At 33.7% G+C, this 13,443-nt stretch overlaps 1 protein-coding gene across 1 annotated transcript; it reads right to left on the reverse strand.

Moving 5' to 3' along the window:
* Positions 1-2,752: 2,752 nt before the first annotated feature.
* LOC105804727 (serine/threonine-protein kinase EDR1) lies at positions 2,753-9,368 on the reverse strand. Its single transcript, XM_012637437.2, has 13 exons — positions 8,836-9,368; positions 7,083-7,505; positions 6,790-6,893; positions 5,514-6,712; positions 5,186-5,226; positions 4,847-4,915; positions 4,593-4,693; positions 4,337-4,415; positions 4,161-4,259; positions 3,890-3,958; positions 3,723-3,772; positions 3,184-3,360; positions 2,753-3,099 (listed from the first exon to the last, which is right to left on the reverse strand). The coding sequence occupies exons 1-13, from the start codon at positions 9,289-9,291 to the stop codon at positions 2,964-2,966; spliced, it is 3,003 nt and encodes a 1,000-aa protein (XP_012492891.1). The 5' UTR covers positions 9,292-9,368; the 3' UTR covers positions 2,753-2,963.
* Positions 9,369-13,443: the final 4,075 nt, after the last annotated feature.

A 13,443-nucleotide genomic window follows, 5' to 3' on the forward strand; every position in this document is an offset into this window, starting at 1 on the left:
ATTACTCAAATGTTCGGATTCTAGGAAGCTCAGAATCTTGGCACTTATTTCGGTGTACATTTTCTTCACAATAGGGTAACCAACAAAACTTTGAGTTTTGTTGTTGATAAGGTAAGGTGGAAGTTGCAGAATTGGGATGCGAGGAAGTTATCTAATGCAGGAAAAATCACCTTGGCTCAATCGGTGCTTCTCTCTATTCCTAATTATTTTATGCAATCTTTGATGATTCCGAGAGATGTTTGCTCTAATATTGAAAGATTGGTTAGACAATTTATTTGGGGATGTGCAGATAGTCACCCTAAAATGTCTTTAGTAGGGTGGGACTCTATATGTCAGCCATGGGCTCGGGGAGGGCTTGGTTTTAGGCACTTGAGTGACCAAAATACGTCATTTCTTATGAAGATTGGTTTCAGCCTTATTTCTAAGAGCAATATGCTTTGGGTTCGTGTCCTTCGCTCTAAGTATGGATGGAAAGAGCAGTTTCCAGACTCTATTAGCAGGAACCAGTGCTCCCATTTATGGAGGTCACTTTCTAAGATATGGTCGCTACTCCGTGAGAATTTAATTTGGTCTATTGGAGATGGCGTTAGTGCTCGTTGTTGGAAATATCCTTGGATTCCAAGTATGGACTTAATCTAAAAAATTTCATCTTTTGCAAACTTTAATTTGGATTGTTGTGTTAGGGAGTCGGTCAATTCAGATGGAAGCTGGAACTTGGACTTGCTTCATGTTTGGCTACTTGAAGATGTGATTAGTAGGATTACTAGTATCCCTCATCCACATCTCGATTATGGTTCGGATAGAGTGATATGGGCTCGATCAGCGTTAGGGGTCTTCTCAGTTCGTAGTGCTTATTGGACTTTAAAGGAGGACACTTGGAATTCTCAAGAGGAGTATTGGAAGTCTATTTGGAAATATCTGGGACCACAGAGAGTAAGAGTCTCTCTTTGGTTAGCTTTTAAGCAAAGACTTCTTACTAACTCGGAGCGTACAAGACAGGGAATCGATCACAGCAACTCTTGCACTTTGTGTGGTCATGACTTTGAGGATTTGGGGCATGTTCTTCGAGATTGTCCTTCCGCGAAAGATATGTGGATGCTTGTGCGTCCAGAACAGCTTACACAAAGGTTCTTCTCTGCCTCATTTCAGGATTGGCTTTTACTTAACCTTTGTTTTCATGAAAGATTGCAAGGTAGTGGACTCACTTGGTCATGTCTATTTGGATTAATCGCTTGGCGCATCTGAAAGAATAGAAATCTATTTATCTTTCAGAATATTTCCTGGGCAGCAACTAAAGTAGTGAAAGTCTCTAGTTGTTGGGCTCGACAATATGAATCACATATTGGTGGCTGCAAAAGTAATATTCCCAATTTGAATTTCGCGAATAATTCGGATGATACATATGTATATTTATCCACTGATGGGGCTGTGGTCAGAGAATCTGGATACGCTATAACAGGAGGTGTGGTTCGGGACCATGATGGAAATTGGATAGTGGGATTCACTCGCTTCTTAGGTGTATGCTCTCCGTTTGAGGCTGAAGTCTGGAGCATCCTAAATGGGATCCTTATTATGCTAAATAAGGGTTGAAGATGGGTCATTATCTTGACTGATAACCTTGAAGTCGCCCAAAACTTGATTGATTTGAATTTGAAAGCTTTAGGTATTATTGTGCTTAGAAGGACTCAGCGCATCATGAGGTCGAAAAGGATGTGGAAGGTTAAGCATGTTCCAAGAAATCGGAACTTGGTAGCGGATCGTATAGCTAAACTTAGCTTGAGCTGGAAATCAAGCTTACAAGTCCTTAATGAGGCTCCTAAGGAAATAATAGACTTATTACAAAAAGATAAAGACAATAGTTGTTTTATGCAATTGATGTAATTCATATTTTCTTCTTACAAAAAATATATATATGTATTAAACTCGAAAAAGAAAACGTAAAATATTGTTTATTTTATTTTATTTTTAAATGACATATTTAAAAGGTTAACATACATATTAACTCATGAGCCTTAAATAGTTCACAAATCTATTTAAAACTTTATTAACTATTTTTATTTTAATTCTAAAATGAGTATTTAAGATAATCAATTTACAAGCATTTTTAATTTTATTTAAAGCTTTGCTTAATAATTTGGCAAGAAAATTAAAATTGAAAAATTGAAATTATAAAAATAGAAAATATATTCTTACCATAAGAAAGGTTAATTTTTTTTTAAAATCCATTCATTACTTGATAAAGTTACAAAAAATGAAAGAACAAAGACAATTTTAAAAATTGTATAATTTTGAACCAATATTTATCCTCTCATTGTCTCTCATTTTCAACATTCTAACTTAAAAGTCATTTTCAACCTTCTGACTTGAAAAGATTGATTTTCATGCATTGATATTTTTTTCTACCAAGCACTCAAATTTTATTTTATTTTATTTTTCCACTCACTTCTTTCATCCTTCTCAATTAAGCACCCTCCTAAATGAATGATTAAAACTATCAACATTTAAAAGAACTGATCTGCATGCGCACTCAAAAGGCCGATTTAAATCCTCAATCTATCTATTATGAAAAGAATTATGATTTTTAAATAATATATCCACAAAATGACCATTCAGATTTCGTACTTTATACTAAATTTTCTTAAATTTAATGTTAATAATTCATATCAATATTAATATTATTATGATAAAAATTAAAATAAAATATTTAATTAAAAGTTTTTGAAACCCAGCAAAGGCGGTATAACAATTCTAGTTTATAATAACAATTTTCCCTTTGCTTTAAAGAGTACTCATATATTCATTACAAAGTTGTTCTTTTGACAAAATTATGAACATGCACACTTCAAAAATGCAGCTTTTCTTTTAGAATTTAAATACAGTAATTACCTCATTGAAGTGAAGGGAAAGGAACATACAGCGAACTTTTCTTCTTATTCACAATTGAGGAGCTGAGTATTTTGATTTCAGGGTGTAGAATTTACTGAAATCCCTTGTGGCATAGGGGAGCTTGATTGATCTTGATGCAATGGGATAACAAGCCGCTGTAAGGGTTTTAAAGCTACCGTAAGGTCCGCAAAGGATGGACGCAAACTCGGATCACTGGAAACAGAAGCATAAATAGGTTACACTGGAACCAAAATAGCAAAATAAGGGGTTAAAAAGTTCAAGTTTCTGTTTACTAACGTCTGCCAGCATTGCCAAATTATTCTTGCAACCAAAGGATCAAGTTCCTTGGGAATGTCGAGGCGTCGATTCTGGAAACCTACTGCACCTACAACTTGCATCGGATTCATTCCGCTCCAAGGTAATCTCAAAGTAGCGAGCTCCCAGAGAATGATTCCAAAGCTATAAACATCACATCTATAAATCCAACAAAAGATGTATTTAATTTTAAGCTTTGTTGTTTTACAAATATGGGAGATCTAATTTTACACTTTGTTGTTTTACCGATTCGGCAGATTAAAATCCAAGAAGAGAATACAGGCAGCGTTACTTTCTAACTCTAATAACCGATTAGAATTAGCAGCAGCTAGAAAAACAATTCAAGTAATTTAACATTATATGCACAAAAAAGGTTATAGAGATACGTAATTATAACATTTTCTTATTTTCACCATATTCTCAGAAATCCAACAAAATGTAATGGATTGAGCGATCGGCAAGGGATAAAAAAAAACAAAGATGAAATGATATTGAATATTAAATGAAGAGGAACAACTCACTTCTCATTTGAGGGCTCATTGCGAAGAACTTCCGGTGCCATCCACTCGGGCTGAAACATAGCAGGCAACTTGATCAGAGACACAAAAAATTTATATAACTGAAGCTACATATTCTATCTATATCTCAAGAATCTATAATATATTGCACAGCAAGCCAAGATACTGACTGTTCCAGCAGTTGATTTAGATGACAGGAAGGTATTATGCTTCAAGCGTGACAACCCAAAATCAGCGACCTGCATGGTTCAGTTTTATAATCAATCAGAGGGAGCATTGTAATCACTTTAGATGATAGGAAGGTATTATGCTTACATTGTAATCCTAGACCTGCTGTAATCAATCAGTTTTCCAATGATTACGGCAAGGTCAAAGAGCATTCAGAAAGTAATTCTTAAAACCGGTAAGCGAGGAAAACTAAAACATAGAAACATCATTTACCTTCACAGTCCAGTTTTTATCAACTAAAAGATTAGGAGACTTCAAATCACGGTGAACAATGGTAGGTATGCTGGTGTGTAGGCAATTCATTCCCCTCGCCTGCAATATGGAAACAGATATGAAAATGGTTCTCACATCCTAAGTATAAAAAAAGGCAAAAGGTATTAATTCCATACCACATCAAGAGCCATCTTAATTCTGCGCTTCTCATCTATTTGAGGATGAGGGCGATGAAGAATCTTATATAAGCTTCCTCTGGAAAACCAAATAACATTTGCAAAAATTTAGAATACCAAAGATCATCCACATGTGTCACAAATACACATGCATGCTGGTAGCCATAGATTGCCAATCTCAGATTGCATCTACAGTACTTTGCATAAAGTTCAAATAATTAAAAGATAAGCAGAGAAGATGCAGGAACACTTGTACCTAGGAAGAAATTCGGTAATTATAGAGAGGTTCGGAGGGCGAGTAACAGCACCCATAAAAAGAACAACATTTGGATGACGTAGTCTACGCATTATTCGTACCTAAAACAAAGAGAAACATAATTTAGGATCAATGATTTGGACTTATTTAACTAATGTGACCTTAGGCATGGATATTTCCCAATTAGAAATGAATAAACTAAAATATCTACTTTCATTTTGAGACAGCAATATGAATGCCTTAAATTTGCTTACTTCTCTTTTGAACTCAGCCAAAGCAGCACCAGAAAAATCCTGGTCTAGGAACTTCTTCACGGCAACCTCCTGTAGTCCAATAACCATTACAACCCACAAATTTAGAAACTACTTGTTCTTTCAATTTTGCAAACTCTTAAACAGACTGGTGCAAAACATCATCCAGAAAAAGTATAAATATAGTTCAATTCAAACAGAGCTAATAGTTCTGAATATGATGCCTTCAGCAAATAACTAACTAGAAAACTCAAAACCTAATTCCTTTAACACTACAGAAGGGCTAAAGTGAAATACAAGGTGAAAAATGTGATCAACTGAGTATGAAAAGAGTAAACTAACCGTGCCATTCCAATCAGCATGGTAGACCTCTCCATAGGAACCTACACGCAAGAAAACAAGATTTAACAGGAATTAGAGAACTTCCAAAAGGGAAAAGTAAAAGTTCTAGCAAAGCTAGCATCACAATAACTTATTCTATTTAAACTCTTATGGTTTTCATGATGAATGAGAAGAGCTCTGGAATAGCAAAAAGGGGAACAATTTCCAAAATAACGAACAAAACTATACAAATATGACAAACTGAGTCAAGATTTAATTTATAAAACATTGACCCTTGCATAACAAAAGTTGTCACATGTAATGAACTTTAAAGAGCCAAACCCATTACCTAGTCCAATTCTTTCACCAATATCCAAGTCTTCCCAAGGAATTTCACATTCACCTACATCTACATCGTCAAATAGTTGATGATCCAACTGAATAGGGGTCACTCTGTTAGATAATCCATAAGAACCTACTCCAGAATCAAGGGATGAGCTAGGACTTTCGGGATCCTTCAATTTGAGATTATTTCCCGCGTATCTATCCTGGGTATTCTTTCTACAATTGTGCGAACCAATCTCATTATCTTGCTCTTTAGCTAAATCCCCCGTGTTATTCTGTAAATCATGTTCATTCCTGAGATAATCCTCCTTAAATTTAGTGCTTGCATCCTCAGCCAGTTGTGAGCTACTGAACTGAGTGGCAGGGGATGCCAAAGATGAGCTAGTATCAGACAAAGAATTCCAGATTTTATTATCTCTATTCAACATATCGAAGTCACCAGGAGACCTGTAACCATGATAATAGACCTTTTCAGGTTTATTAGAGCTGGTGGAAGCTGCTGATGACTGATTAAAATCATTAGATTCACGATTGATTTTTGGAAAGTGACCCTCCATATAGTTGTACTTTTTCTGGGGAACCTCATTATAAACAGGCCGATTCTTCCACATCAATGGTACAGGAGGTCGCCCCACTACATTATTTGGTTGTCTCTGAAACTCATCGACTTTGTTCTCTGTAGATTTATTCTGCAGGGAAGTTTTACCTGCCCCTTTTATCTGGAATGGATTAAGATCTGCAAAAAGATTTTTTGGGTCATCTTGACTACTCTGACCATATGGCACTACATTAACATTCATCCTCAGGCCGTCACCAACTACATTGGCACCACGACTCCCCTTATAGACTAAAGTTCCAATAGCAGTCGAAGGAAGATGGTCTAACTGATTAGGGGTCACTCTGTTGGATAATCCAGAAGAACCAACACCAGAATCACGACTTTGGCCTGATAATGAAGGCAACGGTTCAGCACCTGTAGAAGTTGAACCCCAGTCAACGGGCATACTGCTATCGATCATAGGATGTTGACTGCTACCTTCACCTTTAAGTGGCTTTTCTCTTGCATAAACATCATCAGATGACTGAAGAGTTGGTATATTGTTACTTATCGGATTGTATGACTTAAAAGTAGTATCTTTTGCACTTAAAATGTCAGCAGGTATAAGTGTACCAGGAGCTGCCATTAGATCAACCAAAAATTCCCTAGAGATACAAAAGTACAACATTAGACTTAAATACCAGTAAAAATTGTAAGTTAAGAAATAAGCACAAACTATAACCTTTCCTCCTCCAGCTTCACTATATTTACAGCATCATCCTCTACACCAGTAAAATGACTGCCTTTTACCAGTTTACAAGGTAATTTTATGCTATCTGCCAACACCTACATTAAAAGGACGCAGAAATTAAATATAAACCTTGCAGATAGCGCTATTCAAAAGTACAAGTACTTGGAACGACCATGAAAAAAAATGAAGTTAAATCATCCAGGGGATAATAGTTAGTTCAGAGCTTTAGAGGCAGGCAGTTTCTGCTTTCAGGACTGAAGTCACTCTCGAAGTAAAAAACTCACCTTGAAGAGTAAAGCACGATGTCGAGAGAGGCCTGTATTTAAGGATCCAATAGGCAACACACTTGTATGAAGAGATGTTCTGAGCTCAGTGCTTCTTTCCATCCACTTGGACAAAATTATATTAGCATCTTTAACAGGTCCACCCATATGTCCTGTTACAAGTTCAGCAAGCCTTTGCACTAAGATACCAACATTAGTAGAAGGGCAATCTAATGCAATACAGTGCGCAATTTGAAACAACTCTTCTAGGGCTGGGTCAATTGTTCGATTGACAATTACAACTTCAAAGCTAGAATTTCCAAGACTTGCTTCTAGATCAGTAAGAGATGGCATTTTTCCTTGGGTTCCTGATTCACTGGAGAGCCCATATACATCATAGAAACCATCCACCACTCTTTCCTCATAATCAAGCACATCATATTCCTGGTGAACCAAAACACCCCAATCAATCAGTCCTAATTAAATAACTCAAGAAATAGCAAGACATGACAGGAATGGAAGACTCATTCAGTCCAAAATCCAAATGACCATATTCACGTTCCAAAGAGTTCTACAAGAAAAGGGGGGGGGGTTCCAAAAAGTAAGTTGCTAAGGCTTAGCATCAATCCAAATCTAGTTATAGAAGCAGTCAAAATTTATTTGGATTTTTTTAAAAGAAATCATTGATTCAAGCATTAGAAAAAGTTGCAAGTCAGCATGAGTATAGGCCAGACAACAAACATCAACTAAAGCAAAACAAGACATGTAAAAAGGCCATGACTAAGAGCACATAGAAACATGCTATCAAAGACAATTTAAACGGATTCTCTTCGGCTTATAAAATGATTTCTGCTAACATTAAAATCCTTCAAGGTCTCCAAGCTTCTGATTAAATCCTGAAATTTGTAACACTGACCATTACAAAAAAAATCTAAGTGATAGCTGCTTCACCAGCTTACCCTACACGGTTTAGCAAGAAGCAAAACTCTTACAGTAACTGGCCTAATATGACCAATTCCAAACTGTAACACCAGCAAAGTCAAATGCTAACCGTAAAAACTAAAGCTCATTCACAAGAACGCACCATGGTTCAGTTTCCAGGTACTTCATTCCTAGTTAGCAAACCATTCAAGCTCAAATTTTGATTAAAAAAAATACGATAAAATGTATATAAACTACCATAATTCTTGTGGAAACACATATTAGTTCAAGCTTTTTCACGAAAATTCACCATATATGAGAATCCAAAATAAAGCTCAAACCATAGCTTGCGCTAATCAATCAATCCAAAAACGAATCAATAGCAGAAACTAAACGCCCCTGATCCAAGCCACTCACTTTAATTAGATTTACCAAAATTTCAGTTCAACCCTCAAAAAAGTATCAAGCAAAAGAAGACATAAAACTCCTAGAAACCATCAAAACCTAAAGGTAGACGCTCTTCCCAGCTTATCCACCACAATTCACAAGAAGCAAGAGTCCAGAGTAACCTACTTCATGATCAGATACAAAACAGTTAAAGTAAAAACAATTCACTATTAACTTCCATTTCTCCAGTAAAAGCACAATTAATTCGAGCTTTTCCACATAAATTCAATACAGTAACTAGCCCTAATTAAATAGTCCGAAACTTAGCCAGCTGAACCAATTACAACAAGCAAAATTCTAGCTCATTCAGTCCAATTCGATCTACCAAAATTCCAATTCAACCTTCAAAATTCTTGAAAAACACAAAAAACAAAAAAAAAAACAAAAACAAAAACAAAACACTTACCCAATACTGCCTGGCTAAGACCTCGGCTGCCACATCATCCTTATCCCTCCCTACCCCCAAATCCATCCGATGATGACTCCCTAAACTCAAAATAGCCGTTTCTCGGATCTGATCCTTCTTCGGATCCTCCGAATTCGAAGCGCTTATAGCTAGGGCTAACTGAACCTGAAACTCTTCCTCCGATAACATATAATCAGACGCTCGATTCGTCGCAGTCACCGTTGATGACGACGTAATCAAACCCGTGCTCGATGTTACAGGCACAGTCGTTGCGGTCACCGGGGACGATGATGCACTAGTTGTAGTAGGAGGACTCGCCGGAGAGTTCTCGGACGCGGCGCGTTGATTATCAGCGGTATCGTTACTGCTTCCTATGTGCAGCTTCTTAAAAATGTGCTTCATTTTTTCTCGTTTCTTCATCTTCTTCACTTTCTCAGTTTCCTCGCTTTCTCGCATTTTCTCTCTCACTTTCTTTTCTTTACTTTTTTTTTTTTGGAAGGGTCAACGTAATGTCGGGAACAATAGGAGGGAAACTTAGAGGAATGGTATTGCTGTATGTATATATAGTAGTCTTGGTGGGTAATAATACGGCTTGTCTTTGAGAAATATCTACGAAATTGCCATTCATGATCTTTTCCTACACGCGCATTCGTTTGACGATGTTCAAGTGAAGGAAACCAATGGAAATATGACACGCTGGCATTGAGTTTTGCATACGTGGAGTGGAGGACCATAATGTTTTTTAAATTGGATAGGTGATAAATCCAATTGATTCAATCGGTTTAATTAGTTCAATTAAAAAATTGTTAGAAATTTAAAAATTTTAAATAATTTCAATTTAATCAATTTAACCACCAATTCAATCAATTTGATTATAAATTTTATCGACTTTTAATCAATTTAATCGGTTTGTATCCAATTTCGATTTAATCAATTCAAAAATACTTTTCGATTCAATCCGGTTCAACTAACATTAGGGTGGCTGTTGTTTATGGGTCCATAAACTTTATAAGACATTGTTTGACAAAATTATATAAGTTAGAATTTGATAACACCAAGTTAAAATTTTGGTCAAATTTTGTTCTTGGTCTCTAATATGTATAAGTTGTAAATTTATTTGTTATATTTTAATTTGATATTTTAATTTTTATACTTTTGAATTTTAAAATTTTAGACTTGACCAAAATAATAATTATTTAATTCATCAAGTTAAATGTTGTTATTTTAAAAACCTTATGCAACAAATATATTATCATAGGTGTAATGTCATGCCACTTACTATTTTCATATAATGCTTATAAAAAGTTGCGTTATTTTATTAATGGACTTAAAAGGCTATTGTTTTAGTCAATATTGGAATTTCAAAATTCAAAAAGTATAGGGGCTAAAACTATCAAATTAGAAAATATGGATTAAATCCACAAATTACACATAGTATGAGACTAATAGTAGATTTAACCTAATAAATTTAACAATTACCTTTTGAGTCAAGATTAAAATTTTTAATTTAAAAATACATGGACTAAAATTGTCCAAATAAGATACATAGACCAAATCTGTAATTTACATATAGTACAAGGATTATTATCATAATTTGACCTAGAAATAATACATAAATTTTGATTTTTTTTTTTTTTTAAGATTTAGGGCTTGTTGCTAACTCATTGAAAAATTAAATCAACTTAAAATTAATATTTTCAATGATTTTTCAAGCACTTTGATAATCCATAAAAAAACAAAATATAGAACTTTTCAAAGAAAAATGTATAAAATGATAAGGAGATAATGAGTCACTTATCACTTAATGTATTTTTTCAATTATTTTTATTTTATTTTATTTTATTTCTTTAAACATTATCCAAATACTTTGTTTTTAAATTTTTAAAATTTTATTTTATTTCTTTAAACATTATCCAAATACTTTGTTTTTAATTTTTAAAATTTTATTTATCAAATAGTCTAATTATATTCCGTAATATACCAAACATAATTTAAGGGTGTGTTCGGACATTACAAAGAAATTGAAGTAACTACATTCTCTTGTAATTATAAAAATTTTAATTTCTTAGAAGTCTTTAGCTAATAAAATGTAATTACATTATAATTCCTATGTCATATTTGGTAGTTCAAATTGTAATTATATAATTAAATAGTCTTACATGCTAAAATATATATTAATTATTATAAAAATTATCAATAATACTTGAGAAGAAAATTCTTTAAAAATTAACAAAACTTAAAAATCAAATCATATTTTATGTAATATGTTAGTTTAAGAAAATATCCTAAATATGATTTCTAATAAAAATTTTAAAGAAGAAAATTTTATGCGATTAATCTAATTACTTTAAGATTTCATATTTTTGGGGCTATTTTTTATCTAACATTAAATCTATGCTCTTTGTCATCATAAATTGATCCTTAACTAAGTATATATAATTAAATAATAAATACTATATAATTTAATTAAAATTAGTATAATAATTAATAAAAATAGTTCCATGTAATATAATAAAACACTTGGTAGTTTAAAATATATGAGAAATTATATTTTGTCAAGAAATTTTTAGATTGTTTATCATTGAACTTTTATTTTCTATAAAAAATTAAATTATATAAGTGAGATTTATAACATAACATATAATTATATTTTAAAATTAAAATATATGTACTAAAATTAAAATATTCTAATATTATTGTATAAAAATAATTTCAAACATGTATAAGGGTGTTTGGAAAGCCATAAGGTAATGAGATTTGATTGTAACACCCCATTCTCGACAAGATTGCTAGATTCGAGATATAAGGTGTCACATTCGTTGCCGAAGTAACTACAAACAAACCGCAATCTAATTCACAATATTAAACATTCAAATATAAGTAAAACAAGAATATACAACTATATGTAATCATTTCCAGGTCTTATACGAGCTTACAAAAACTCTATTGCTAACCCGAGGTTGAATTAGGACAAAACTGTAATGTTTTCAAAATTTCAGGTTGACATCGCGGTGTCAAGGGTTCCTCGTCGCGACACAAGATACAGACTTGGCCTCATTGCAATGACCCATGCTTGATGTCATGTCATGACATGGTGGCCTGATCTCGACGCAACGACAATTACTTGATGTTGCGACGTGACATACTGTTTCTGCATGTTACTAAATGGACATCAACCTACAATTACAAACCATATCACATTTTTCAGCCAAACTCATATCTCCAATAGGTTCAATTTCAAATAATAAAACCTTTCAAACATATATACAATATCATTCATTTCATCCTTTTCATCCAAATATCTAAACTACTTCACTAAACTAACCATTAAACTACTTGTCATAAGAATACATGCATATATACATACATCACCATTTACAATAGTAGTCATATCACATTTTATACATTAGTCAATATTGTGACAACCTAAATTGCACAAATCAAACATATAGTCACTTTCAAAATACCAATTCCAACTCCAAAAGTTTATAAGTACCATATTATGCCAAAAATTGACTCAATCTAGGTACATGTCATGTATAAAACAAAATAGGATTATACAAACTCTGCTAAGTTAGGGAATTTTTCCCTGGATGTTGGATCTACTGCACGAACACTAGGGATCAACTATACCTACGTACAAATAAAACAAACTGTACGCTACGCAAAAACGCCCAATGGTATTTAAATGACTTAAGTTAATATAACATATGCATTAGTAATTTGTCACGGTAAATAATATCAATGACTATTCAAACTGTATTCTATGATGTCCAACAATTCTATTAACATATTCACATTTAAGCATAACATAACAATAATAATAAGCAATTCAAGTTACTTTTCAAATACCTATATTTAAACCATTCCCTAAACCAATACTATTCATAGATGATACATATATAACCTTGACATCATACCATTCAATTTCATTTTCATTTAACATCGATATATCGTTTAACCCATCATTCAATCGCTTTTTGGAGTATATTGACTTATTCGTATTCGTTCGGCCCCAAGGGAACATTATCAACTGGTTCATATAGTAGTTTATACACCATATCTATCCTAACACACATATAAGTACAATATACCAATTCATCGACATTCTATAACTTCTCATACTACTCTTGTCATCCCGAGTGGCCCGACAACAATGAATTTTGCTATCTATACTCATTATACCATCCCGAGTGACCCAACAATAATGGTTCACACTATTCAATATATTACCATCTAGGGTGGCTCAAGAATGATGGTTATTCTATTTCAATATTCTACCATCTCGGATGGTGCAGCAATGATGACTCTCTATTCTAGTATTCTACCATCCCGAAGGCCTGACAACAATGGCTTTCACATCCTTACATTTTACCATCCCGGATGGCCCGACAACGATGGTTTTCACAATTTATTTATCCTACCATCTCGAATAGCCTAGCAACGATGGCATTCAACATATGAACATTTTACCATCCCTGATAGTCCGACAACGATGGTTTTCAACCTAAGGCATGCCAACTAATTCGACGGTACTCGGTACTATTATTAGCGTAACATCGAATCAATATACATTGTAACCATATATCCCATTTTAATCTCATCATC

Source organism: Gossypium raimondii, chromosome 11 (assembly GCF_025698545.1).
Source record: "Gossypium raimondii isolate GPD5lz chromosome 11, ASM2569854v1, whole genome shotgun sequence".
Lineage (NCBI taxonomy): Eukaryota > Viridiplantae > Streptophyta > Magnoliopsida > Malvales > Malvaceae > Gossypium > Gossypium raimondii.

Coding starts and splice junctions, on each gene's coding strand:
- LOC105804727 (XM_012637437.2), bottom strand. CDS start 9,291: ATGCGAGAAAGCGAGGAAACTGAGAAAGTGAAGAAGATGAAGAAACGA. Junction 3,959..4,160: donor ATAAAAACTGGACTGTGAAG/GTAAATGATGTT, acceptor TGAACCATGCAG/GTCGCTGATTTTGGGTTGTC. Junction 3,773..3,889: donor CTAAATCAACTGCTGGAACA/GTCAGTATCTTG, acceptor GCTATGTTTCAG/CCCGAGTGGATGGCACCGGA.